This window comes from Rhinoraja longicauda, chromosome 17 (assembly GCF_053455715.1).
Source record: "Rhinoraja longicauda isolate Sanriku21f chromosome 17, sRhiLon1.1, whole genome shotgun sequence".
In the NCBI taxonomy this organism is placed as follows: domain Eukaryota; kingdom Metazoa; phylum Chordata; class Chondrichthyes; order Rajiformes; family Arhynchobatidae; genus Rhinoraja; species Rhinoraja longicauda.
Window position 1 is genome coordinate 34,146,766 of NC_135969.1, and position 25,867 is coordinate 34,172,632.

General features: G+C 41.3%; 1 protein-coding gene across 1 annotated transcript in view; it reads right to left on the reverse strand.

Annotated features, from left to right (window-relative positions):
* ppp4r2b (protein phosphatase 4, regulatory subunit 2b) overlaps positions 1-25,867 on the reverse strand; it is a 51,227-nt gene that overhangs the window by 12,419 nt on the left and 12,941 nt on the right. Inside the window, exon 3 of the mRNA XM_078414495.1 lies at positions 9,218-9,388. Within this exon, the coding sequence (XP_078270621.1) occupies positions 9,218-9,388 (171 nt within the window). The remainder of the gene's footprint in view (positions 1-9,217; positions 9,389-25,867) is intronic.

Consider the following 25,867-nt stretch of genomic DNA (forward strand, 5'->3'; position numbering starts at 1 on the left):
TGCATAACTTATCTTTAACCTCTTTATATCTGCGGCATTTAACAATGTTCTGGTAGTTTAATACCTTTCGAAGGAGAAGCCTGGGCCTCAGCCTACCATCATTGACAAAGAGCAACATACACCATTTAAATCAGCACAAAATCTTGAATAATACCTCCCAAGTTTGTGGTTTAACTCAAATTAGTTCTGTATCTGGCCACTTCAGCAGAGGTAAGCAGTATAATCCTACCATGAATGGAAGCTCTTCAGCTACTTACGATATACATTAATGACTTAGATGAAGGGATTAAAAGTACCATTAGCAAATTTGCAGATGATACTAAGCTGGGGGGTAGTGTGAATTGTGAGGAAGATGCAATAAGGCTGCAGGGTGACTTGGACAGATTGTGTGAGTGGGCGGATACATGGCAGATGCAGTTTAATGTAGATAAGTGTGAGGTTGTTCACTTTGGAAGTAAGAATAGAAAGGCAGATTATTATCTGAATGGTGTCAAGTTAGGAAGAGGGGATGTTCAACGAGATCTGGGTGTCCTAGTGCATCAGTCACTGAAAGGAAGCATGCAGGTACAGCAGGCAGTGAAGAAAGCCAATGGAATGTTGGCCTTCATAACAAGAGGAGTTGAGTATAGAAGCAAAGAGGTCCTTCTACAGTTGTACCGGGCCCTGGTGAGACCGCACCTGGAGTACTGTGTGCAGTTTTGGTCTCCAAATTTGAGGAAGGATATTCTTGCTATTGAGGGTGTGCAGCGTAGGTTCACTAGGTTAATTCCCGGAATGGCGGGACTGTCGTATGTTGAAAGGCTGGAGCAATTAGGCTTGTATACACTGGAATTTAGAAGGATGAGGGGGGATCTTATTGAAACATATAAGATAATTAGGGGATTGGACACATTAGAGGCAGGAAACATGTTCCCAATGTTGGGGGAGTCCAGAACAAGGGGCCACAGTTTAAGAATAAGGGGTAGGCCATTTAGAACGGAGATGAGGAAGAACTTTTTCAGTCAGAGAGTGGTGAAGGTGTGGAATTCTCTGCCTCAGAAGGCAGTGGAGGCCAGTTCGTTGGATGCTTTCAAGAGAGAGCTGGATAGAGCTCTTAAGGATAGCGGAGTGAGGGGGTATGGGGAGAAGGCAGGAACGGGGTACTGATTGAGAGTGATCAGCCATGATCGCATTGAATGGCGGTGCTGGCTCGAAGGGCTGAATGGCCTACTCCTGCACCTATTGTCTATTGTCTACTGCTTTCAAATTGCATCCATCATTTAATATTTTAACTTTTCAGTGTTTATGTGTAGCTTGACTGAGCCGGTGGATATCAACATTGTTTAACTGCAGGACTAATTCCCCTATCTGCAAAAACCAAAAATATACTGAGAATGTTGAAGAAAGGTTATATTACATAAAATTTAAGCAAATTGGGTATTTGTTTCTTCACTGGAATAAATGCATGGGAGAATTCAGGATTAACTTTTGAGAACGTGGTTGGAACATAAACTACAAAGTTCAGATAAAAAAACACTGGTGCATATAAAGAGAAGCTAGATAATATATGAAGTTATCGATGGAAACATAGAAGTTTGAAGAGTGGCGAGAGTTCTGGAGTACAAAAATGCCATGAACCCATTTATCAAAGCGGTCTGTTTCTATGGAAAAAATTACATGCAATATTATGTTGCAACTTTTGTATGGAACTCCAAAATCACCCTTAAAATGTAAATAGGGTGAATTTGCCAAAAAGGAACTGGATGATCAGGATTTTGCTCTAAATCATCAACTCTGGACACAGTATTGAAACTGATGACAAATGGAGCAAAAACAATTGTACCCATCTCTGTGGGAACAGATACAACATTTACAAGACATTTGGACATATACAGGAATAGGAACAGTTAAAAGGGTTGTGTGCCAAACGCAGACAATGTAGACAAGCTCACTCAGACAGACATCGTGGATGAGTTTTGCCAAAGAGACTGTTTCTGGGCCGTTTAACTCTGACTAACTTACATGTTCACTAACTGCAGGTTACCCAGAATCTGTCACACAGTAATGCCATGGGACTACTTCAGTGGAAAAGAATTAAGGCAAAAACAGTGGCACGCCATCATGCCTCTACGCTCTGCATTTGTGCACATCATCTACCCACTCACCCAATTGTGTTACTTTTGCAGGAAGATGAGAATATCATAATGACAGCAGTTGGTGCACAGTTCTTGTGAAAGCTTTCAGCACGTCAAATTAGGGGAACTCACTGGATTGCTGTGCCGTAATTTTGATGATGTGATTAAGATTTTAAAAATGTAACTGTAACCCACTCATCATTAAACATGTCATTCCCTTATACTCTTTACACATTGCAGGAAGATGAATTAGTGTTTAATTGATCATCTATATTATTCACAAAATTTAAGTTTGAAGACTTAAAATGCTGGTAAACAGCCCAAATAGCAATAAATATGTATAAGCCTAGATGTTAAAAGCAGAATCTTATTTCAGTCACCTCGGAAAGAAAAGAGCAGAGAGTGCTCTCTAGTGGCAGGATGTAGGTATCAAATCACAGCAACTCAAGATTTCTGGGCACAAGGAGCAAAGGCTAATTATTAGTCTTCTTGGAACAGCTTTAAGAATCTTCCACTGAACTGCAAGGCTGTCATTTTTATTGCCATTGAAGCTGAAAGAAAATCTGGAGTAGGCAATAATATGGATGAACGTAATGGCAACATTTAGTAATTACTAGACCAAGTGGACCCTTTGGGCCCAAACCTCTCCTGCATTGGTGCAGCACCCTCTCCTCCCCCACTCCATCCCCCTCAACCCCCCTTATCCTCCCTCCTCCCCCTAGGAGATAGATTTAAATTTAAAAATGTGAATAATTTAAAAAATATAACACCCATTTCAATGAAACTTCTTCCATTAGCACCAAAGTAAGGCAGGCCTAAAATTGTCACGCTATTGTGTACTGCTTTGGCTGTAGTTCAGGAACAAACAAACGAGAGTTTTAGTTTATAGATATTGATTTCTAACAATCCATCACATACTTGGAAAGGTAGCCAACTATTGCTAGCATTATACTGTTTTGTAATAGTTTCTTTCTATTGTGTACAAATATAAAATTTAAAATCAAACAGTGTCTCCAATGCTCACATACAAGCTTGATGAGATCCTTCACCACACCAGCTTAATAACCTTGCCATTGTAAGCAGGGAGGTGGGAACTTCAAGGTATATGCTACAAAGTAAGGTGCAAAACAGGTTATGAATGACAAAGTGTAAGAAAATAACTGCAGATGCTGGTACAAATCGAAGGTATTTATTCACAAAATGCTGGAGTAACTCAGCAGGTCAGGCAGCATCTCAGGAGAGAAGGAATGGATCGAGACCCCTTTTTCAGAAGAAGTGTATGCGAGTTTAGAAGCCTAAACAAGCTATGAAGAGGAAAAAAAACACACGCCTTTGGTCATGTTTAATTTAACGAAAGATATCTACGAAATGAGGTCAATGAACTTGGTCACTAACAGACATTTACCTGAAGGATATCGTAGCTGGTACTGATCAGTCATTTTAAAAAAAAGCTAAGAATAGCAGCTCAACTTTCAAAATTGCAAAGTTTTCAGATGTTAGTTACACAAGAGTAGGTTAATCCTCTGTTACCATTTTCTTTGTGTTACATTAAAGCTTTTGAAATGAAATTATTTTAATGGTTCATCACAATTATGGGCTAAAAGCAAAACTAGTCATTATATGGAAAGCATGAATTTTCCTGTTTAAATAACACCAGACATGACATTACTGCAAATTTTTCAATCGAGAAATCTTGTGGTCTTTAGGAGCAATAGAACGTATGTATAATGTCCAGAGTAGTCATGAATAGCTTGGGGCAATTAATAGTGGGGCACCAAGTGAGCCCGAGATCAGGTAAAACTCAAGCCAAACTTCATTCGCAACTATTAGTGTCATAATTACACAAATACAATCAACAATGGGAATCCTCCATCATCTCCCTAATAAAAGACCACAAGATAACATACATTGCTAATACTTTCTTCCAACTGCAGTTTCACCCTTGGACAGAGGAGGGAGCAGGCCAATGTGTTTTGTCATCACAAAAAAAACTTTGTAAATTCAGCCATCGTTTATTGTACTAATTCAATTTAGTTATAACATAAGGTTTCAGCTCATTCGCTCCTAAGTTCAACTGGCACTCTATAATGAATTGATGCTCTTCTATACAATCCATTTGCTCGTGGCAAAAGGGACAGTTATTTAAGTGGCCGGCTACGAAACACTTTGATAAACACCGTGAATGGGGACCATCGCAGGATTTTAAATAACTGAATACAACTTCCACGGAGCACAAAACAGAATTTGGCTAAGCGGGGAAAAACTGTTATCTGCAGTAGCAGACATCACTCTTGAATGTTATGGTATGCTATGCCCCTGGTGCCGAGGCCATGAAAATGGCCTGGGATGGATTTGGGGTGGGGGCAAAGACGAACAGCCGAGATCTCAGATCATTTTGGGATTGACACGGGTGAAGTCCTGCAGACACAAGTACCCACAATGCCAGCGAATAGAAAAATAGATGAACATATGGCTGAAAGATGTCCAAGGAAGAGTTTTGAGGGTCAGGCAGAACAATTTTGAACATTGTACAGCCTTAACAGACCAGACAGGGACAGAACTAACATCCTCACAAAACACAAAGTGCTGGAGAAACTCGGGCAGTATCGATGGAGGGAATGGTCAGCTGATGTTTTGGATCAGGACACTTCTTCGCAAAGTTACCTCCATAGCTGCTGACCTGCTAAGTTCCTCCAGCACTTTGTGTTTTGTTCAAGATTCCAGGATCTGCAGTTTGTCTCCAAACATCCTCAAACGGGTTTGTTTGTGCTGTTCGGAAGGATTGAAACATTGAAAGCATAGAATTAGAGCAAGAAAAGCATAACTGAAAATTGAAGCATCACATTACTGACAGATTTTGGAATGCGGAGTAAATAAAGGTGGGAAAAAATAAGCGCAAATCAAAGCGCTGGACAAAAGCAGCGGGTTTGCAGGGTCTGTCGAGGGAATGGACAGGTGACTTTTAGACTGGGACTCTTCAGGCTGATTGCAGTAGGAAGTAGAAAGCTGGAAGAGAGTGGGGGACTGACAAAACCTGGCAAGTGATAGATGGATACAGGTGAGAGGGGTTTGATTGGTAGATAGGTGGAGTAAGTGACAAGGCTACAGGTGAAAAGGAGACAAAAGAGTGTCAGCAAAGGAGAAGCAGAGTGAAATGCAAAACCATAGGGAGAGAGAAAGATGAAAGGAGGCAGGTGAGAGGGTGGAGAAAGGGGACTAAAAGGGAAATGAGGGACTCGAGGATGGGAGATGGATTTACGAAGGAAGAGAGAAAAGGAGCATTGCGATGGGGAGGGGAGGAGATAGTGGAATTGGGTGTGCACTGGGGAAACACATGAAAGAGTCGGGGGGTATTACTTAAAATCAGAGAATACACTGTTTAAAGGCAAAGATTTGCAAAGGTAAAGGTTTATTAAAATGTTCCGAGACGGATTCTTAATTCACACCAAGTTGATCTGGAACAAAACAATTAAATGGAATAGAAATAAAATTAAAGTTTGCAAAGGAAGCCATTAATGTCTCCAATAACCTTTTAAGAATCCATCTTGGAAAGTATTAATAAACTTTTATTGTGCAACAGTAGATACAGACAAATCTTTAACAAAGTCCACAGTGAATGAGATAAGGCCAGGGGTTTTTTGGGTATTAGTTGTTCCTTGATAACAATCTATATGTTGCAGAACACTTTTGTAAAAGATTACCAAGCAGTAAATGTAGACCACTAAAGATGGCTCAGGTTTGTGTACAATGCTTCTTCACTCAAGCAAGAGACACAGATGAAAGTGTATCCTTTCATGCTGTTTGAAGCAATTCGTGGAATTTGCAAGATACAAAAGGGAATACAAAGTGTTACTCAGTAAGGCAAGAGCCGATGACCTTTGGCTTACTGGGTCGGGAAGACATGCAGGAGGGGGGAAGGGAGGGGTTGTACAACTCATCGGGCAGAGCCCAGCTGTAAATATATTTTAAGCTTGGAGGTTCCAGATGATAGCCACAAGAACCTGGCAGACATTTTGGGTCTAATTAGTCAGAGCTAAGAGATCCTTCTGAACAATGCATGTCACCATAATTGGGCATTCAGAAATGCTCTCCAGCAAAGTTCCAGACACTTGATTTACTAAAGTCCAGGTAAACATTCAGCCATGCTGTCATGCCCAGGATAAAGTGCTCAATGTCTCAGTGCAAGAATAAATTTAACCAATCGGTATCATTGGATAGCAAATTCACTTTAACTGATGAGGAATTCAGATTGTGTAGAATTACAGTACAGTAACTAACCATTCAAACCAACCAGTGCATATATATTTTTTAACTTTCAAAGTCTTCTATCATTATCTTCCCCTATTCACTTATCTGTCATGTGTTTATCTAGCCTTCCGTTAAACGCATCTACATTATTTAACCAAACCCATCTCACTCTGGAGTTATACATTTTCACCACATTCCTTATGGAGTTAATACATTCCCAGAAGAAACTCCTTTTGAATTCTCCATTTGACTTCTGAGCCACAAGTTTATATTGATCAACTCTATTTTTTTTCTGTCCCAAGTGAAAAGGAACCGTCTATTTTAATTAAACCCTTCACAATTGAGGACCTCCATAACTGAAGACGGCTTGAGATTTGTATTTGATAAAATACCAAATGTATGCATCTATTTCTGAAGCATGTAATTTAATCATTCTGTTTGAATTTCTTGCACACTCACTCCCATACCTTTACATATGTTGCATAACTGTATATGGCAATTGTAGCACCGTCAAAACAAAATTTCAGTCAGGATTTAGCAGAACCTTGTTTTGATTGTTCACATATTGCCTATTCATCTGTTCATGCTTCAGCTGAGCAGGAGAGGCAATGGGCAGACTCTTCCTGCATTTGCTCTGCCAGCTGTGGCTCCTGTCTGCTCTCATGTTTCCTCAAGGTGGAAGCCCGATCTCATTGCTCTCCTGCATCTTGGTGTCAGGTGACAAGAGGAGTGGGAGAAGGGAGGGGTGGTTATACAGGTGGTACACAATCGAAGCCCGCTGCTGGAGTACCTTGACAGGCTTTGACAAATATTTTTAAATGTTTAAAATTGATGCAATAAGAAATATTTCAAATTAAAAATATACGTAAAACTTTACTCAGCTTGTGCTTCCCTTACAAATCTACATGCGGAGAATCCCATCCTATGTCAGGTCAGACCTGATGTAGGATCAGAGAAATGTCTCCCAGAAATGATGCTGTGACAGACAGGACCATCTGTCACTCACTACAACTCAGGTTGGGGACCCGCACTAATCTGGGACTTGCGCGTTGGAAATCCGTTCAGAACTATCCAGAGCCAGGAAGATCCATCTCCTTGTCTCTCTAACCTTATCCATTTACAAATGTGTAAACAAGCAAGTTCCGCACCCTTATCTCACTTGTTATAAAAGATAGTTTCATTTTGCATGCAAGTAGTGTTAGATAACTATTTACCAATCATTAAAAAAAATGGTACATGCAGGGAATATATATTGTGTCTTGGAGGAAATTTGAATATCTATCACTTATTTTCAAAACTTTGTATGCAGTATCTTTAAAAGTGAATAGATTGGTTGTCTTAGATATAAATACATATAAACAACTTTGAATTGCACCAATGCAAGAAATGCCCATAATTTTCCAGTTTTCGTTTGTTACACATGGTGCCAGAGACCTCGAAAACTGCTAATGCGATACTCTTGTTCTGCAATAAAGTGCACTGCAGAACAAGAGTACTGTTCTGCACGTCTCGTTTTCTGTGATATGCTTTAATGACTTGGGTTAAATCTAATGCCATGATTAAGTTTGCCAATAATTCCAGAAGTGACAACTGGGAACAAAGTTCAATATAACAGGAATAAAACAAGAGTAAACAAATTTATCCCAATTGCAGGATACAGATTACCAGTGAAATCAGGACAGATAGGTGCCACTGATGGCAGGCCTGGTCCTGGAGGATTCAACTTTTTTCCGTGGTTGTTTGACTGAACTATCAGCCTGTAATTTCCACCAACAAGTTGATAAAAAGAGTAACATGTGAATTGAAACACTCCTACTTTAAGTTGTAGAAACAAGGAACTGCTGGTTTACAAAGAAAAGGTGCTGGAGCAACTCAGCAATTCACACAGCATCCTTGGAGGCCACAAAGTGGAGGACAACACTTGTAAGTTCCCTTTCAGGCTATGGACCACACTCATTTGGAAATATTCACCACGAGTTGTACATCCTGGAACTCCCTACACGACAGCATTGTGCAGAGAATCTGAGATTCAAAAAGGTGGCTTTCCACAACCTATGCTTGAAAAATTAGGGGTGGGTAATTAATGCTGACCTTGCCAGTAATGTACACATTCTAAAAAGTGAATAAGTGAAAATGTTGAGGAACTACATGGCTACAGAGCCCAGAAAGCAGTAATACAGGTTATTGGGGTTAAGGCAGCATAAGGATGATTTAATCTGCTGAGGTACACACTGTGAGGAAGCAAATCAAACTTGACAACCTAGTTACACCAGTTATAATACTGTGGACAGTTCTAGCCACCTCACTACATAAAGAATGTGACAGTGGAGGAAGAGGAGTACATTACATGGATGTTGACAGGGCAGGAGAGGCAGGCTAGGCTGTTGTTCCATTCTTTAAAACAAAGGAGACTTGAGGTTTAACATGTGCAAAATAATTGTCCTTGATAGCATGAATTGGGTGGACTCATTTACATGGCAGAGGGGTACTTTAACCGGGAGATACAGGTAGAAGGTAGAAACTGGTAGGAGGTTGGAAAGCAGAGGTGGAAAGCAGAGGAAAATCAAAATCAAAATATATTGATGGTCCAGAAATCACCACTGTAAAGATGAATGCAAACAGTACAATTTTGTAATGTATCGCTGAGCGACTTCTGAACTTATCTAAAACGAAGGAACTCAACAGAAAATCTTGGTTAAAAATGTGGTTTGATATTAGATTAAGGAAGAGGTAAAATTATTTCTATATCAATACAAAATTGATATTTTGCTGCAATGTATTTTTTTGCCCAGCCATTACCACATGCAAATTGTTTTAAAAATTAACATTAAAAAAATCATTGCTCATCAACTTACCCCGTGAAACCATTAACAATTTTAAGAATTCGGTCCTTCATTTCTTCATAAGGAACATATTCCACATTCGGATTAGGTGGAGCTCTCAGTTCAGGAGCAGAAGCTCTGAAGTCATCCATGACTTTTTCCAATTTAAATACAAAGTAGCATTTAAACTGTGACCAGGGAATCCTGAAATTACAACCCATAAAAAAATTGATACATGTAAAATGATGCTATTCTAAATTAATAGAAGTGAAATCAAATTAAAGAATAGCATATACTGAAAAACATTTTCAAGTATCATATTGTATTTTTAAATTAAACTCAAAAATGATTGTAGAATTTTCTGCTAACATACAAATTAACCTAAATATTGTGATCTGTAAATTTCACCCAACTCTTCAGCGCTCTCCAGTAACATGGTCTCCTGTAATCTGTCATATATCATATATATACAGCGCGGAAACAGGCCTTTTCGGCCCACCAAGTCCGCGCCGCCCAGCGATCCCCGCACATTAACACTATCCTACACCCACTAGGGACAATTTTTTACATTTACCCAGTCAATTAACCTACATACCTGTACGTCTTTGGCCTTTATAAAAAGACAATGAACATGTTTCCTTTTTATTAATATTGTATGCATCCACTTTTTTTAACCAATTTTGTTGCCACGGCTGACAGTCATAGCATTCCACATACATTTCTAGCTGCCATTTTATAGCGACTTCTAATAAACACATAAAGGGTCCAATTTTTCCTTAAATCTGTTGCAGTAACAAGGGATTTCCAACCATAAAAATCTCTGCCATTAGCTGAAGGCCAAAGTTGGAGGTTCAGCCACAACGTAATCATGCAAGGTTTTTGTTTCACTCAGGGTGTTAACAGATGCCAACAAATGTTGTTGGACTAACCATAAGTTACCAGCAGATAAATAAGCAAACAGCAATAGTTTCCTTGACAGATTATCTAACGTCATTAGATTCAAACTCTCAATTCATCTTGATATAGAAAACCATGAAGAGCTCAATTCAATTCAAATGCACAAGCACATACAAGGTAAATGCATTTGCATTGCAAACACATTTACTGCAGTGTTTTTACATGAAATCAATCTTTAAAGTGTGATACATCTAAATTAAGCAACTGTTACTCTGGTGCATAGAAACAATTTTAAAATAGCAGCAGGATCTCCCAAACGATATGCTGCAGATACAAAGATTGCAATTCATGTTTTGCAACATTCGAGTTGAAGCTTCCTGGTTGTTCCAGGTTATTTCTGTCCTGTTGCACAATGCAACTGGGAGTAGAATTTGCCATTCGGCTGATCACGGCAGCTCAAACTGCTTAACAGATGTCAGCACACTATGTCCGTATCTTCACAGCCAAAAATGCAATGTTATGTTTATTTATTAAATGCATACTTAACATGACTTATTTAAAGCTTTTGAGAGCTATGACTCAATGAGAGAAAAAGCTCGATATCAGAACTTACCTTCATAGGAAAGTGATGGAGTTTTAGTTAAACAGTGTAAAAATTAGCATTTGCAAAAAATTTGTGTTTGGTTACAGATTCTACCTCACAAGAATTTGTTTGCATTTTAAATTAATAATTTAGATACCGATGTTTGGAAAGCAGTGCCTAAATTTGCAAATAAAGATGGTTATGTATTCAGATTCAAGACAACAGCAGTTATCGAAATTGCCAAATCAAAAAGTGCAATTTATGCATTTCCATAACCTACACTTTCATCAGAACATAAACAGAACAAATAAGCCAAGTTGTTCATCATTCCTGCTCTGCCATTCATTAAGGACACAATCTTTTGCTTCAGCCTTGCTTCCAATATTAATCCCTCAAGTCCTTAACACTTAAAAACCCACTCTTCTGTCAATTAAAATATGGCCATTCCTGATCCATCTATCTCTTGCCAGCTCTTGCCCTATCACTTCCCCTCATCTCTTTCTATAAGCCCTCTCCTCTATCAGTCTAAAGATTCCTGCCTGCAACTCAAACCCCCAGGAACAAGGAAAATTGCAAAAAGCGGTGAACACTGCCCAGTCCATCACTGACCTCTCCATCAAGGAAGGCATCTACAAGAGTCGATGCGTCAAAGAGGAAGCCAGCATCAGAGACCCACACCACACTGGCCACGCTCTCCTTTCACTTCTGCCATCACAAATGGCATAGGAGCCTGAAAACTGTAACGTCCAAGTTTAGGAATACCTTTTTCCCCGACAACCATCAGGCTATTAAACACTTTAACCTAAAAAAAGGCTTCGAACAATGTAGACCTGGAGGCTTTATCCGATACGATAGAACTTTATTTATCCCAGGAGGGAAATTGATCTGTCAAGCCATAAAACACAAAACACATGAAACATGAAATTAAAGTGACGAGTAGAAAGGATTGGGGAAGTGCAAAGATTGGGATGGGGAGTCAGTCTACCCCACAACATAAGGGGGAGAAGTTGTAGTTTGATATCAACAGGGAAGAAGGATCTCCTGTGGCATACTGTACTGTAGCTTGGTGGAACCAGTTTGTTGCTGAAGGTACTCCTCAGGTTGACCAATGTGTCATGGAGGGGGTGAGCTGTATTGTCCAAGATGCTCCGCAGTTTGAGGAGCATCCTCCCCTCCAAGACCACCTGCCATGAATCCAGCACCGCCCCCAGGATGGAGCCTGCCTTCCTGATGAGTTTGTTAATGAAATTGGCATCCATGGCCTTCGCCCTGCCGCCCCAGCACACGACAGCGAAGAAGATGGCACTGGCTGCCACCGACTGGTAGAACATCTGCAGCATCTTACTGCGGACGTTGAAGGCAAGGAGGCCTTCTCAAAAAGTACAGCCGGCTCTGTCCCATCTTGTACAGGGCCTCAGCATTCCTGGGCCAGTCCAGTTCACTATCCAGGTATACTCCAAGGTATTTGGACTCCCTGGTAAACTGCACATCCACACCATTGATGGAGACAGGGGACAAGGGTGTTCCTCTCCTCCTAAAGTCCACCACTAACTCCTTAGTCTTGTCGTTGTTGCGCTGCAGGTGATTCAGCCCACAACACTAAACAAAGTCGTTGACTACCCCTATGTATCCAGATTCCCTCCCCTCACTGAGGCAGCCCCCAATTGTAGAGTCTTCTCAAAACTTCTGCAGGTAGCAGGAGTCCGAGTTATAGCTGAAGTCTGAGGTGTAGATGGTGAACAGGAAGGGAAAGTGGACCGTCCCATGCGGGGCCCCTGTGTTGCTCATTTATCATGTCCGAGACACGGTTCTGTAGCCTGACATATTGTGGTCGTCCAGTCAGGTAGACACCAATGGAGTGTCCACCCGCATCTTCGTCAGTTTGCTCCCTAGCAAGGCAGGCCAGATGGGTGTTACAAGCACTGGAGAAGTAAAAAAATACGTGACTCTCACGGTGTTTCCAGGCGTATCCAAGTGAGCATAGGAACGATGGAGCAGGTGGATGACGGCGTCCTCAACCCCCACCTTTGTTTGGTTAGCGAATTGCAGGGGCTCCAGGTAGAGTTTAACCAGCACAGAAACCCTGTCAGGCTGAAGATATGCTGGAGTACTCCGCACAACTGGCTGGCACACCCCTTGACTCTCCTAGGGCTGACACCATCGGGACCCTGGCTTTGCCTGGGCGGACGGAGTCTGCTCAGCTCTTTCCTCACCTGCTCAGCCTTGATAGTCAGGCGCAACAAAGAAAGGGCTAAGGAAGTGGACCGGGGGGATTGAGGGGGTGAGTCTGTCAGGGAGCAGGGGGGGTGGTGGGCAGAAGCCCGCATCAAATCATTTAAAAAACAGGTTTAGTTCGTTGGTCCAGTCACGATTGCTTTCCCTCCCCAGGTCACTGGTTTTCTTGTAGCCTGTAATGCTCTTCATACCGCTCCACAAATCTCTCATGTTGTTCTGCTGAAGTTTCAGCTCTAGCTTCTTCCAGTAGTTGTCGTTACTCTGGCTCAGTCTCGCCATCAGCTCTTTCTGCACCCATTTCACCTCCTCCCTGTCACCATTCCTGAAGGCCCTCTTCTTCAGTTTGAGAAGGACCTTTATGTCACTGGTGACCCAGGGCTTGTTGTTAGGGAAACAGTGTAGTCTCCTTAGGGACAACATTATACACCCAGAACTTCATGTAGCTGGTAACACAGTCAGTGAGTCCATCAATGTTCTCTCCATGGGGACTACAGAGTGCATCCAAGTCTGTGACCTCAAAACAGCCCTGTAGATTGTCACAGGCACCCTGTGACCACCTCCTCACTGACCTTGTGGTCATAGGCAGCCTCCAGATCATTGGCTAATACCAGGGTAGGAGGAGAACCAGGTTGTGGTTGGATCTTCCCAGTGGCGGAAGGTCTTTGGAGCTGTACGCCTCTTTAACATTGGCATGCAACAGGTCCAATGTTTTCATATCCCTGGTGGGACAGCCAACAAACTGAAAGTGGGTAGGGTAGCGTCCAAAGTCACGTGGTTGAAATCCCCCAAGATGGCAATGAAAGCACTCGGGTGCTGTGTCCGGAGTCTCGCGGTGACTGTGCGGATGACATCACTCGCACGCAGCGCGTTTTTTGACTTTGCACTATTATTGTTGTGTATGTGTATTTATGTATATTATATATATATATATATATCAAGTCAAGTCAAGTAAAAGATACATCTTCTGGATGCGCTGGGACGCATCCTCAGTGATGTGACCTGGGGTCATCGGGTGTTTCGGGTCTCACAACATCAGACACCCTCGCCCAGGCGACCCAGCCGGGGTTGATCAGGCCCCGACTTGCGTCCCAAGCAACTGCCCGCGGATCAGCCCTCTTAATCCAAAGCCGCCTAGTGGGTGTGTATATATATATATATGTGTTTGTGTGTGTATATGTATATATACACATACATATATACACATAAACACACACACATATATATATATATATATATACATCTTTTTTGTTTAGACACCAGACAATAGGTGCAGGAGTAGGCCATTCGGCCCTTCGAGCCAGCACCGCCATTCACCGTCATGGCTGATCATCTACAATCAGTACCCCGTTCCTGCCTTCTCCCCATATTCCTTGACTCCGCCAACTTTAAGAGCTCTAAGTAACTCTCTCTTGAAAGCATCCAGGGAATTGGCCTCCACTGCCTTCTGAGGCAGAGAGTTCCACAGCTTCACAACTCTGAATGAAAAAGATTTTCCTCATTTCCGTTCTAAATGGCCTACCCTTTATTCTTAAACTGTGGCCCCTGGTTTGGGACTCCCCCAACATCGGGAACATGTTTCGTGCCTCTAGCGTGTCCAATCCCTTAATAATCTTACATGTTTCAAGAAACCCTCTCATCCTTCTAAATTCCAGAGTTTAAGCCCAGTCGCTCCAGTCTTTCACCATTCGACAGTCCCGCCATTCCGGGAATTATCCTTGTGAACCTATGCTGCACTCCCTCAATACCAAAATGTCCTTCCTCAAATTTGGAGACCAAAACAGCACACAATACTCCAGGTGTGGTCTCACTAGGACCCTGTACAACTGCAGAAGGACCTCTTTGCTCCTATGCTCAACTCCTCTTATGAAGGCGAACATGCCAATGGCTTTCTACACTGCCTGCAGTACCTGCATGCATACTTTCAGTGACTGATGAACTAGGATACCCAGATCTCGTTGTACTTTCCTGTTTCCTAACTTGACACCATTCAGATAATAATCTGCCTTCCTGTTCTTGCTAGAAACAGGCCCTTCAGCCCGACTTGCTCACAACGGCCAACATGTCATCTACACTAGTCCAACCTGTCTGCATTTAGCCAATATCCCTCTGAACCTGCCCTATCCATGTACCTGTCTAAATGTTTCTTAAACATGACGATAGTACCTGCCTCATCAACTACCTTCTCCGGCAGCTTGTTCCATGCACCCACCACCCAATGTGTGGAAAATATTATTCCTCAGGTTCCTGTTAAATCTCCCCCCCCCCCCCCCCCCCCCACCTTAAACCTGGGTCATCTGCTTCTCGATTTCCCCTACTCTGGGCAACAGACTGTGTCTACTGGATCTATTCTTTTCATGATTTTATACACATCAATGAAACTTTGGGCAAGATGCAATGTATATCCTATTCATTTTCGTATTTATTAAATTGTCAAACTAACCAATTGCCCAAACGATTATGAAATATGCTTAAACTGCAAAAAGGATGCTGCATTTTAAACATTTTCATACTGGAGTACCATGGAAGAGATTTAGAATGCTAAATTAAGCAGCTATGTTTCAATCTCAAGGCCTTGACAGCTATCTGAGATACCATTGTGAAGTAACCAGGATTGCTATTCATTTATCAATATATTGTTATCAATAGCACCATTCTCCTTGTGGTAATGTCAATATTGCAAAAGTTAGAACAGTTTTTATCATTCTGCCCCTAATTCTTATGTCACACACTTTTTTTTGGAAATAGTCTACATCACAAACATATTTCAAAGGAAATGAGGACAAATGTTATTTTGAAAAATGATTTCAAAATAACATTTGAAATTGGCAAGCATTCAAAGAGTAATTTTTGACAGCCATCCTTCACTGATTATCTGGTATGTTGTTCAAATACACAGAATATTAAAATCCCAGATCAGGTCTGTGGTGCTTTCAAAAACGGAACTTAATTACAATGTCAATACAGGTCAAATCAGGTTGATTGGAACCCATGCAAATCTGCTCTCAATCGAAGTGTATTTCATTGACCTTTCATCAGGCACGACCTCACTGATCTACTTTTGTACGTTATTGTTTGGGCTCTGCAAGCCAATTAACTGGGAATCAGATTGCAATCTAAATCCAAACAGGACAAAACAGTTGAACTCCAGACGTATAGCGAGAGTGACCACCAACTGATATCAAAGAAGTATTTGACCCTGTGAGCTGAATGTAAGCCTTAATAAACCATGGAGATTAAAGAGAAATTGTTCCACTGGCTGCTGTCTGACCAACATAAGGACAGATAACAAGTTCCTCAGAAGCCAATCATCTCAGCTCATTTCATGAAAGTGTCCTATACCCAATGACCTTCAGGGCCATTCTTATTCACGTGTGACCAAAAATATGAAAAATTGTGGAATACATCTCTTCTAATTCTGAAAGCATTACAGGTATATTGTTTTGCACTGTATATATGACTTATATATGTCGAAGTTTATCAAGTGAAATTTTTATATGTTATGCTGACAATGTTTGTTTAGGGTCAGAGGTCCAATATGACTGGTCAAGTGTGTGACCTCACACAGAAGTCTTTTTTGCATAACTCAGTTTTATCTTACAAACTCTGTGAATTTTAAAAAGCAAGAATGTTCACATCTTCAGCAGACATGCATTATAGTTCTGTAGGTTGGAAAATAGCAGTGAATAAGATTAATCTCTTCCAAATTTTTTTAATGTTTTACTTTATGTGTTGACATCCGGTCACACGTGCGTCAATTTAGTTCACTTTCCAAAGAATGGCCCTTCAGATGCTCAATGAACTCAGACGAAGAGACCTGAAGTCCATTCAGGTTCACAAGTTAAAGGAGTAGAATTAGGCCATTCGGCCCATCGAGTTCACTCCGACATTCAATCATGGCTGACAGGTTTCCACAGATTAACTACCATCTGACTAAAGAAGTTCCTCCTCACCTCCTTTTTATAAGAGCACCCTTTAATTCTGAGGCTATGACCTCTGGTCCTAGACCCTCCCACTAGTGGAAACATCCTTTCCACATCCTCTATCTATGCCTTTCATTATTCTGTAAGTTTCAGTGAGGTATGCCCTCAACCTTCTAAACTTCAGCGAATAGAAGCCCAGTGCTGTCAAATGCTCGTCATATGCTGGATTCATGACTGCATCGATTGGCTGTTCTATTTGCATCTTCCCAGTTCACAAAGCAGCCTGGTTCCATGTACTCGCATGCCTGGGCAATTTTCAGGCTTTATTTGCTAAGTGCCAACCAACATTTGTGCCACACAAGTCCCTGGCAACGAGTATATCCAACAAAACTCTGGCGGCACCCATTGATATTTAACATTATCATCGCAAATTTCCACAACAAAGGACAACTGCTGAATGGAAACATAATTGGATCACTACTACAGCTTCAAGAGTTAGTCAAAATCTGGTCTGGAAGGGTGTAGAATAATCAAACAGCTAAACAACATACAGGATGGTCAGCCCACCTGCCTGGCACCCATAATCACAATGTTAAGCATTCACATACTCTACGTGCACAGTATATCGTCTCCAAGATGCACTGGGCATCTTCTCAAGCTCCTTCAAACCTCCTTGCAAACCTGCAAGACATAATTTGATGGCATATGGAAACAGTACTCCATGCATAGTCACCTCAAGTTGCACACCATCTTGAACTGAACATAATGCTGTGCTTTTATCAAACTGGGCAAAAACCCTAACTTTAATCTAATTATACTTTGGGGTACTTTCACTGTATGGTCAGCATTAGTTCCACTTCTTTTATCCAAAACATAGTAACTCAAACTTGTGGTTTTTATTCGTTTTACTCTTCTCACTGACACAAATCATTCATTCTTTTTTCATAAATACTGCTCAAAGTACTTTGAGCATTTGTTGTTTAAGTACACAAATTTATGTCAATCTAACATTATATACATTTCATCATCAGTTGGTTCTTCAATTGATTCGCATTTCTGAATTGAAGTGTAAAATTTGCTCGAGCAACAGGTAACAATTGTTAAAGATCAGTGCCTATAAAATTTTGTTCCAATGAGATAAAAATAAGATTGACAATTGTTGATGACCAATGGTGTTAAAAATTATCTAGAAGTTCAAGTCACATTACAGTCTACTCAATTAGATCAGATTAATACCTGCATTATTGGGGTACGCAGATGTTGCACTTCTGAAATACAAGTAGAAAATGCTGGGTAGATGCTGCAGTTCAATCTGAAAAGTGGTTAGTGGAGCCTAATCAGAGAGTAAGAAAGGCTATGATTTCCTCTTCGTTCATGTTGTGGTTACCCCCAAGAGAAATGCTTGCATGGCCTCTGGATCAGGCGCCACTGGAGGCCTCACAGGGGTCATATGAGTGTGCGATTCGGACGCGGTGCGCAGCAGCAGAGCAGTTTTGGAGGACACTGACATTGCCTGGCCAGTCCAGCCCCTCCAACTCTGACACACTGCCACCACCAAGACTTTAAGGCCAAGTTAAGACTACATTTTCAAGAATTTTGAAACTTGAGACAACTGGCACCCGAAGGTATACTGCCCCAGTGTAATCTACTACTCTTACACTCTTATACTTGGGTATGATTGTGCTTATCTATTGTAAGATTTTATTGAATTGTATGCAAAAAGAAAATTTTATTTTACCCAGATACATGACAATAAAGGACCATTGAACTCTACATGAGCAGATTCACATTCTACTCGGATGACTAAATTTTGTGCTGATCAGTTACTTCGACAGAAAAGGAGAGTTCAAAACAGTCAACCATTGTTTATTTTGCATGGTCATGAGCTTGTTTGTGTACACTACTCCAGGAATAATTCTGCTGGAGGAAAATAAGTAAAAATGAAGGTTTCTTCACCAAACCTGGTAATAGAAAAACTTTAGATGTGGATGCTGAGAAAAAAAATTGACCTAGTGTAAAAATCAAACATTCAGAACTTTTCCAATGAGCTTTTAAAATAAGGCACTACTAATTCTTGGGTCCTAGATTCAGTCCAGTCTGCATTCTCCTGGCTTACCCAAACTAGAATTAAAAACTGGTCATGAGAATTGGTCAATGCACCATTGCACCACCAAAAATCTAATCAGCCACGATTCCCACCTCACATTATCAATGGAAAAACTTCCAGACACTGGATTGATCCTCATCATATTTCAGTCCACTAACCTGCCCTTACTAGACTCTTGCAAAGAATAGCACATTGATTACATCCTAGAGATAATCTTGTTCCAACAGAACAGTATTCGAATGAGTCAACTCATTCAAATTATTTTCATGGTTTTACTGCCTGATCAGTGCGAATTCTTAAGCTTTCTCAATGAAAAAAATAGCTATTTTATGATGCATTAATTTTGACAGAAAATAGTGTTTGGGATGTCCTAGAATGTGAAGCAACATGGGAATTGCAGCTATCATCCAAAAATTAGCCTTCAAGATGATAAAAATAATGTCCTTGGAACGGAATCTTAGGAAATCACTAATTAACAAGAGACAATACAAAACATTGCTGTTGGTTTGTGTAAAAAAAGAACTGCAGATGCTGGCTTGAATCGAAGAGACACAAAAAGCTGGAGTAACTGGAGACAGCATCTCTGGAGAGAAGGAAAGGGGACGTTTCGGGTCGAGACCCTTCTTCAGACTGGTGTTGATTTGCTATTGTCACATGCACCAAAATACTGTGAAAAACTTTAGTTTTGCAATGCAATTCAGTCAGTCACACCATGTCCAAGTCCAAGCAAACCATACCCATGTTCAAAGAGGAAATTAACTAGAATGCAGATGAAAGTACTACATCAATAGAGCAACAAAGAAAGTGCAGATTAACAAAATCATGTGCATGGACCACAATGAGAGAGGTTATATCTCTCAGGTCATTTCCCCAAATCAAGTAATATGGGGAAAAAGCAGGAACGGGGTACTGATTTTAGATGATCAGCCATGATCATATTGAATGGCAGTACTGGCTCGAAAAGGCCGAATTTTTCTATGTTTCTTATGCTGGCAAATCATACTGCACCCTCCCTGTGAAAGGTCTGTTCAGTCGTCTGAAATGGTGGGGAAGAAGTGTCGATGGAAAGGGGTGGGGAGAGGGGGTAGGCTGATTGATGGTCTGGGCTGCATCCACAACTCTGCAGTTTCTTGTAGTGTTGGCCAGAGCATTTGCCAAACCAATAAAATGCTTGCTACAGTGCATCTATAGAAATTTGTAAGAATCGTTGGAGACATGCCAAATTTCCTTGGTGTACTGAGGAAGTAGAGCAATGAATGTGCTTTCTTGGCTCTAGCATCAACGTGATTGGACCAGAACAAATTATTGGTGATATTTATACATATAAACTTGAAGCTTCCGTCCATTTCCACTTTAGCAGCATTGATGCTGATTGGGCCATGCACACCATCCCATTTCCTGTAGTAATTGACTAACTCCTTCATCTTGTTGACAATGAGGGAGAGGTTGTTGTCTTAACACCATTTCACTAAACTCTATATCCTTCCTGTACTCTGTCACATCAGTGTTCTAAATCATTAGTTAATGATTTATTTTGAATAACAATTGCTAAAAAGACAGCATTTCCTTAATGCTACAGCCTTATCTGTATCTCTCGTTTATGGGCCAACACTTCTATCTCAAAGCAGTTATAAAACTTAACCCTACGCTTCAACAAGGAGCATTTTGCCCCTCAACCCCCATTGGCATGGTAAAACTGGATTCTCAGGTGTTTTTGTACCTTGATGCTGTCTCTTATCACATGCGAAACAAGGTAATCGCTCTTTTCAGGAACAAGAGTTTTATTTTAAACACACCAAATTGTTTGATGGCTTTTCTATTGATTTACTCATTAATAATAGATTTAGGTTGGAGACAACGTGATGTACATGAGATATGGTGCTATGATATGCTTGCAATGGAAAATGCAGCCAAACTTTACTAGATTGGTTCCACCCAGGGCAGATTTTCCAAGTTAGAGATTAAGTAGACTAGGGTCTGTATTTGTTAGAGTTTAGACAAATGAGAGCAGATGTCATTGCAAATTATAAAATTCTTACAGGCTGCATGCAGAAAGGATCTTTTACCTGGCCGAATAGAACACATTGCACAAGGACAGCCAGTTTATGAGTGAGATTAGAAGAAATTGTGTCAGCAATAGTCTGTCATTTGGAAGCTTAGTCAATGAGCTCATTCAAAACAGATCAGTAGTTTTCCAGACTTCAAGAGATTCAAGGGAAACGGAGGTAGTTCAGGAAAATGGCAGCAAAATAGAATAAGTGCCATGATGTCAATGAATGGCAGAGCAGGCTCAAAGAGCTGGATGATCAACTCCTACTCTATATTATATAAAGGAACAGGTACAAAAAAAAAGTAAAAGGTAAGTTAATGGAATTTAGTTTCGTGCACAAACTAATAATGGAGAACATTTTATTCTATGCACCCAATTTCTGAAGAGCTGCATTTCAAACTAACATTGGATAAATTGTTCACAACATTGGCTGTGGTGCAATACCATCGGGAAGTCACCTAACATGATCCCGAATAATCTGTTGCAGGAACTCAGCGAGTCATGTTGGGAGAAAGGAATTGTTTACATTAGAGCTGAAAACCCTGCATCAGGACTAAACATGGAGAGAAGATCGCCAGTGTAAAAAGTGGAGGGAGTGTGATGACACAGGGCAGTGGATGACTGCAGAGGGGTGAAAAATTATGGCTTCGTCTGAGCCTCCACTGCCAGAGCTGGGCCCACATCCAAGAACAATATCTAACTCCGCCTGGGTAGTCTGCAACCCATGGTATGAAGATTCAATTTTCCAATTTCTGGTAACCATGGCCTCCCCCATATTTTCCACCACCCTCTTTCCCATGTTCTTCCAGTCACATTTGTGTCCCCTTTCCCACACTCCCACTTTTAATTATACTTTTCAATCCATCTACCCTCCTGGCCGATTTGATCCACCCATTTGTTTCACCCATCTACCCCGCCAGGTTCTGGTGGTGCCGGCCCTTCACCCCTCCCTAACGGTTTCCCATTATCTCCTTCCTTACTTGTATTCCTGCTATGGTGACCTTTGTGTTTCTGCTCATCACACTCCAGCAGCTATCACCACCTTTCACCCTCTCTCCCCTCACCTGGCTTCCTACACCTCCACGTATCTTCCACTTGAGCTGTATCCCAACTCCATCCCCTACCTAGCTCGATCTGCCTGCAATTCTCCACCCTTAGTCCACCATCTACTAGCCCCAGCCTCAATACTCCCCGTCTTTATACTGGCTATCTTCTCTGTCCAGTCTTCGAAACATAGAAAAATGGGTGCAGGAGTTGGCCATTCGAGCCACCACCACCATTCAATATGATCATGGATGATCATCTAAAATCAGTACCCCGTTCCTGCTTTTCCCCCCATATCCTTTGATTCCGTAAGCCTCAAGAGCTAAATCTAACTCTCTCTTGAAAACATCCAGTGAATTGGCCTCCACAGTCATCTGTGGCAGAGAATTCCACAGATTCACAACTCTCTGGGTGAATTTTTTTTTGCTCATCTCAGCCCTAAATGGCCTACGCCTTATTCTTAAACTGTGATCCCTGGTTCTGGACTCCCCCAACATCGAGAACATTTTTCCTGCATCTAGCCTGTCCAATCCCTTAAGAACTTTATATGTATTAGCCCTGATGCAAGGTTTTGACTCAAAGTTGACTATTCTGTGCCCCCCCATAGATGCAACTCCAACTGTTCAGTTTCACCAGTAATTGTTTGTTGCTCCAGATTTTAGCATCTTCTGTCTGTTATATCAACATAACACCCAATGAAGCTTGTGAAAAATTAATTAACTCAGTAACGTGACAATTCTTTTTGAGAAAGCAGGCCAGGCCCATAGATGCAATAAGTGTGATTAATGTTGGAGTATCATAGTCACACAGCATAGAATACGTATTTGGGTGGCACAGTAGTGGAGGGAGCTGCTGCCTAACAGAGACCCGGATTCAATCCCGACTATGGGTGCTGTCTGTACATTCTCCCTTTGACCATATGGGTTTTCTCCGGGCGCTATGGTTTCCTCACACTCCAAAGACGTACAGGTTTGGGGGTTAATTGGCTTCAGTAAAAGTGTAAATTGTCCCTTCTGTGTAAGATAGTGCTAGTGTACGGGGTGATGGCGGACTCGGTGGGCCGAAGGGTTTGTTTCCGCGTTGTATCTCTAAAGTAAAGAAACAGGTCCTTCAGCCCATCACATTCATACCGACTATCCAGCAATCTACCACTATCATTAATCATATTTTTCCGCTTCCCACCACTATTTCCCTCCCATTCCCCCGCCAGCCACCAACACCAGAGACAGTTTACAGTGGATAATTGAGCTACCAATCAGCACATATTCGACGAGCGTGAAGAAATTAGATCACCCGAGGAAATCCATTTGGTTACAGGGAGAATGTGCCAGCTGTTCACACACAGCACCCAAGGTTAAAATCAAACCTCAGAGCTGCGTGACAGCAGTGTTAACTATTGTGCCGCTTAATATTTAACAAATTCCTTTTGGAAATAAATCAGTTATGGCTATATTCTTAGAAATAGTGAAATCTGAAAGCTATAATTAACACTAGTGGATATGAATGAGGCTAATTAAAGGTCTAACTCAGCATGAGACCCAATGCACGACTACTCTAATTATTTGCCAATCAGAAAAGATCATTAGTAAATTTCAATTTACCTGTCCTTTCTGCCACATTGAAAGCCCAGCTCTCATAGATATCCATTGTTCTGAACCTAACTAGTACTCACACTATTACAGAGTTCAAAGAATTAACTTAATTTTTCCCCACATTAACACGCTAAAAAACCCCAACCACATTTGGTTAAAAAAAAGCAATATTTACGAGACATCAGAGCTGGCTGAAAACGCAGGGTAACTATCAATACGAGGGCTCTTTTAAGCACAATGATTTAAAAAGCATTAGTCTTGGAGATAAGGGAAGCAACATTAATATTAACATTATACATGCAATTCCTAATAACATTTTGGTGTTATTTCAGCAAGAAGCCAACACTAAGTCATGGCCATCTGACAAATACACTACATTTCAGCACTTGACAGCAATCTAGGTTACCAGCAGTTAATATGCTTGTTGTTTGAAACTGATGCAAATGAAATCACGAGACATATTTTTTTATCCCAGGATTGCAGTTGCTGATCTGGAAAATAATGTCTAATCTTATTGATAATAAAGGATAACTTAATCACCATGTATTGTATTCATAAAGTGAATCAGCCGATGAGCCCATACAAACTAATTTACCAAGATATCGACCCATTCACATTGCTTCTCCAAACTAAGTGAATGTCTTTTTGCTCTGTGTTAAAACCCCATTACAAGATAACAATCTAAAGGGGTAAATCGGGTAGATGCACAGAATCTCTTGCCCAGAGTGGGGGAATCGAGGACCAGAGGACATAGGCTCAAGCTGAAGGGGAAAAGATTTAATAGGAATCTGAGGGGTAACTTTTTCATACAAAGGGTGATGGGAATATGGAACAAGCAGCCAAAGGATGTAGTTGAGGCTGGGACTATCCCAAGGTTTAAGAAAAGGTTAAGACAGGTACATGGATAGGACAAGTTTGGAGGGATATGAACCAAACGCAGGCAGGTGGGACTAGTGTAGCAGGGCTGGTGTGGGCAAGTTGGGCCGAAGGGCCTGTTTCCACACTGTATCACTCTATGACTCTAGAGGAACTCAGGAACGATTCTGGAAAGAACAGTGGGGTGAAAACAAAATTAAAGATGTCAGAGGGGTGCACAAGTGCTGGCCAGTGAGAGATGAATCCAGATGAGGGGGGGGGATTTGTAGATTAGGTCAGGTGGGGATAGCAGAGGATGGGGCTTGACTGGTGGAGATAATCAGGAACTGAGGATGATGGAATCTGATGGAAAGGAAGATGGAGCGTGATGGAAAGGAAGATGGAGCGTGGAACCAAATAAGGAAAAGCAGAAGGAACAGGGGCTGGCAGGGGGACAGGATGGAAGAGGCTGCAGAAGCCCAGTGAGGGAAATGGGAAAGAAAAAAGCTGGGTTAGAGGGGGTGGGTGATGTGAAAAAGGGTTTGCTCGTGCGGGATAGGGTAAGCTGCGTGGGGGAGGGAGGGGGGGGGGGGGGGGGGGGTAAGAGAGAAGAGATCAGTTAACCTGAACTTTGAAAATTCAATATTCACACTGTTGGGTTGTTGGCTACAGAGGCGGAATATCATCTGCATCTGCCAACTGTGTGCCAGATCTTGTCCCATTCTCTTCATACTGTTTTCTCCTCTCTACTCTCAGTCCAGAGGAAGAACCTCATCTGGAAACACCGAGTGTCCATTTCCTTCCAGTTTCCACCAGACCTGGTGAGTTCCTCTAACAGATTGTTTGAATGCTCAAGATTACAACCCTAATGTCAGACTCAATAATTATCTGATGCTTATCTAATGCCAATTGAATATTGCCATATCCTGGAAATAAAATAATTCAACATGACTGACAAAACAATGAGGTGCAATGCAAAAATTGGATTTCGATGCCCGGAGAGCAAAGAAGAAAATCTAATAACTTGACACAAAAGATAGACTGAAGCATCTTTTTTTTCACCAATGTAATTTTGGCAGGAGCAAGTGTCAGATGCTTGCAGAATACAACAGGAGTTATTTTCCCAGCAGATACACAACTTATATTGCTTAGTGTAAATATGCTGTCACCTTAAGCAGCTACTGTACATTTAGTGTTACGTTGCTGCCACTTTTATTTGCAATAATCAACAATTGAGAAATGAAATGGCATTGCTGCAAAAACAATATTTGCTAATTAGCTCTGTGCCGAACAACTACACAGAAAACTACAGTCCTGCTTTGACTGCACTGATTGGAATGTGTTCAGGGAAGCAACCACAAGCCTCGATGAGTATATACACTGTAACATCCTGTGTCAGC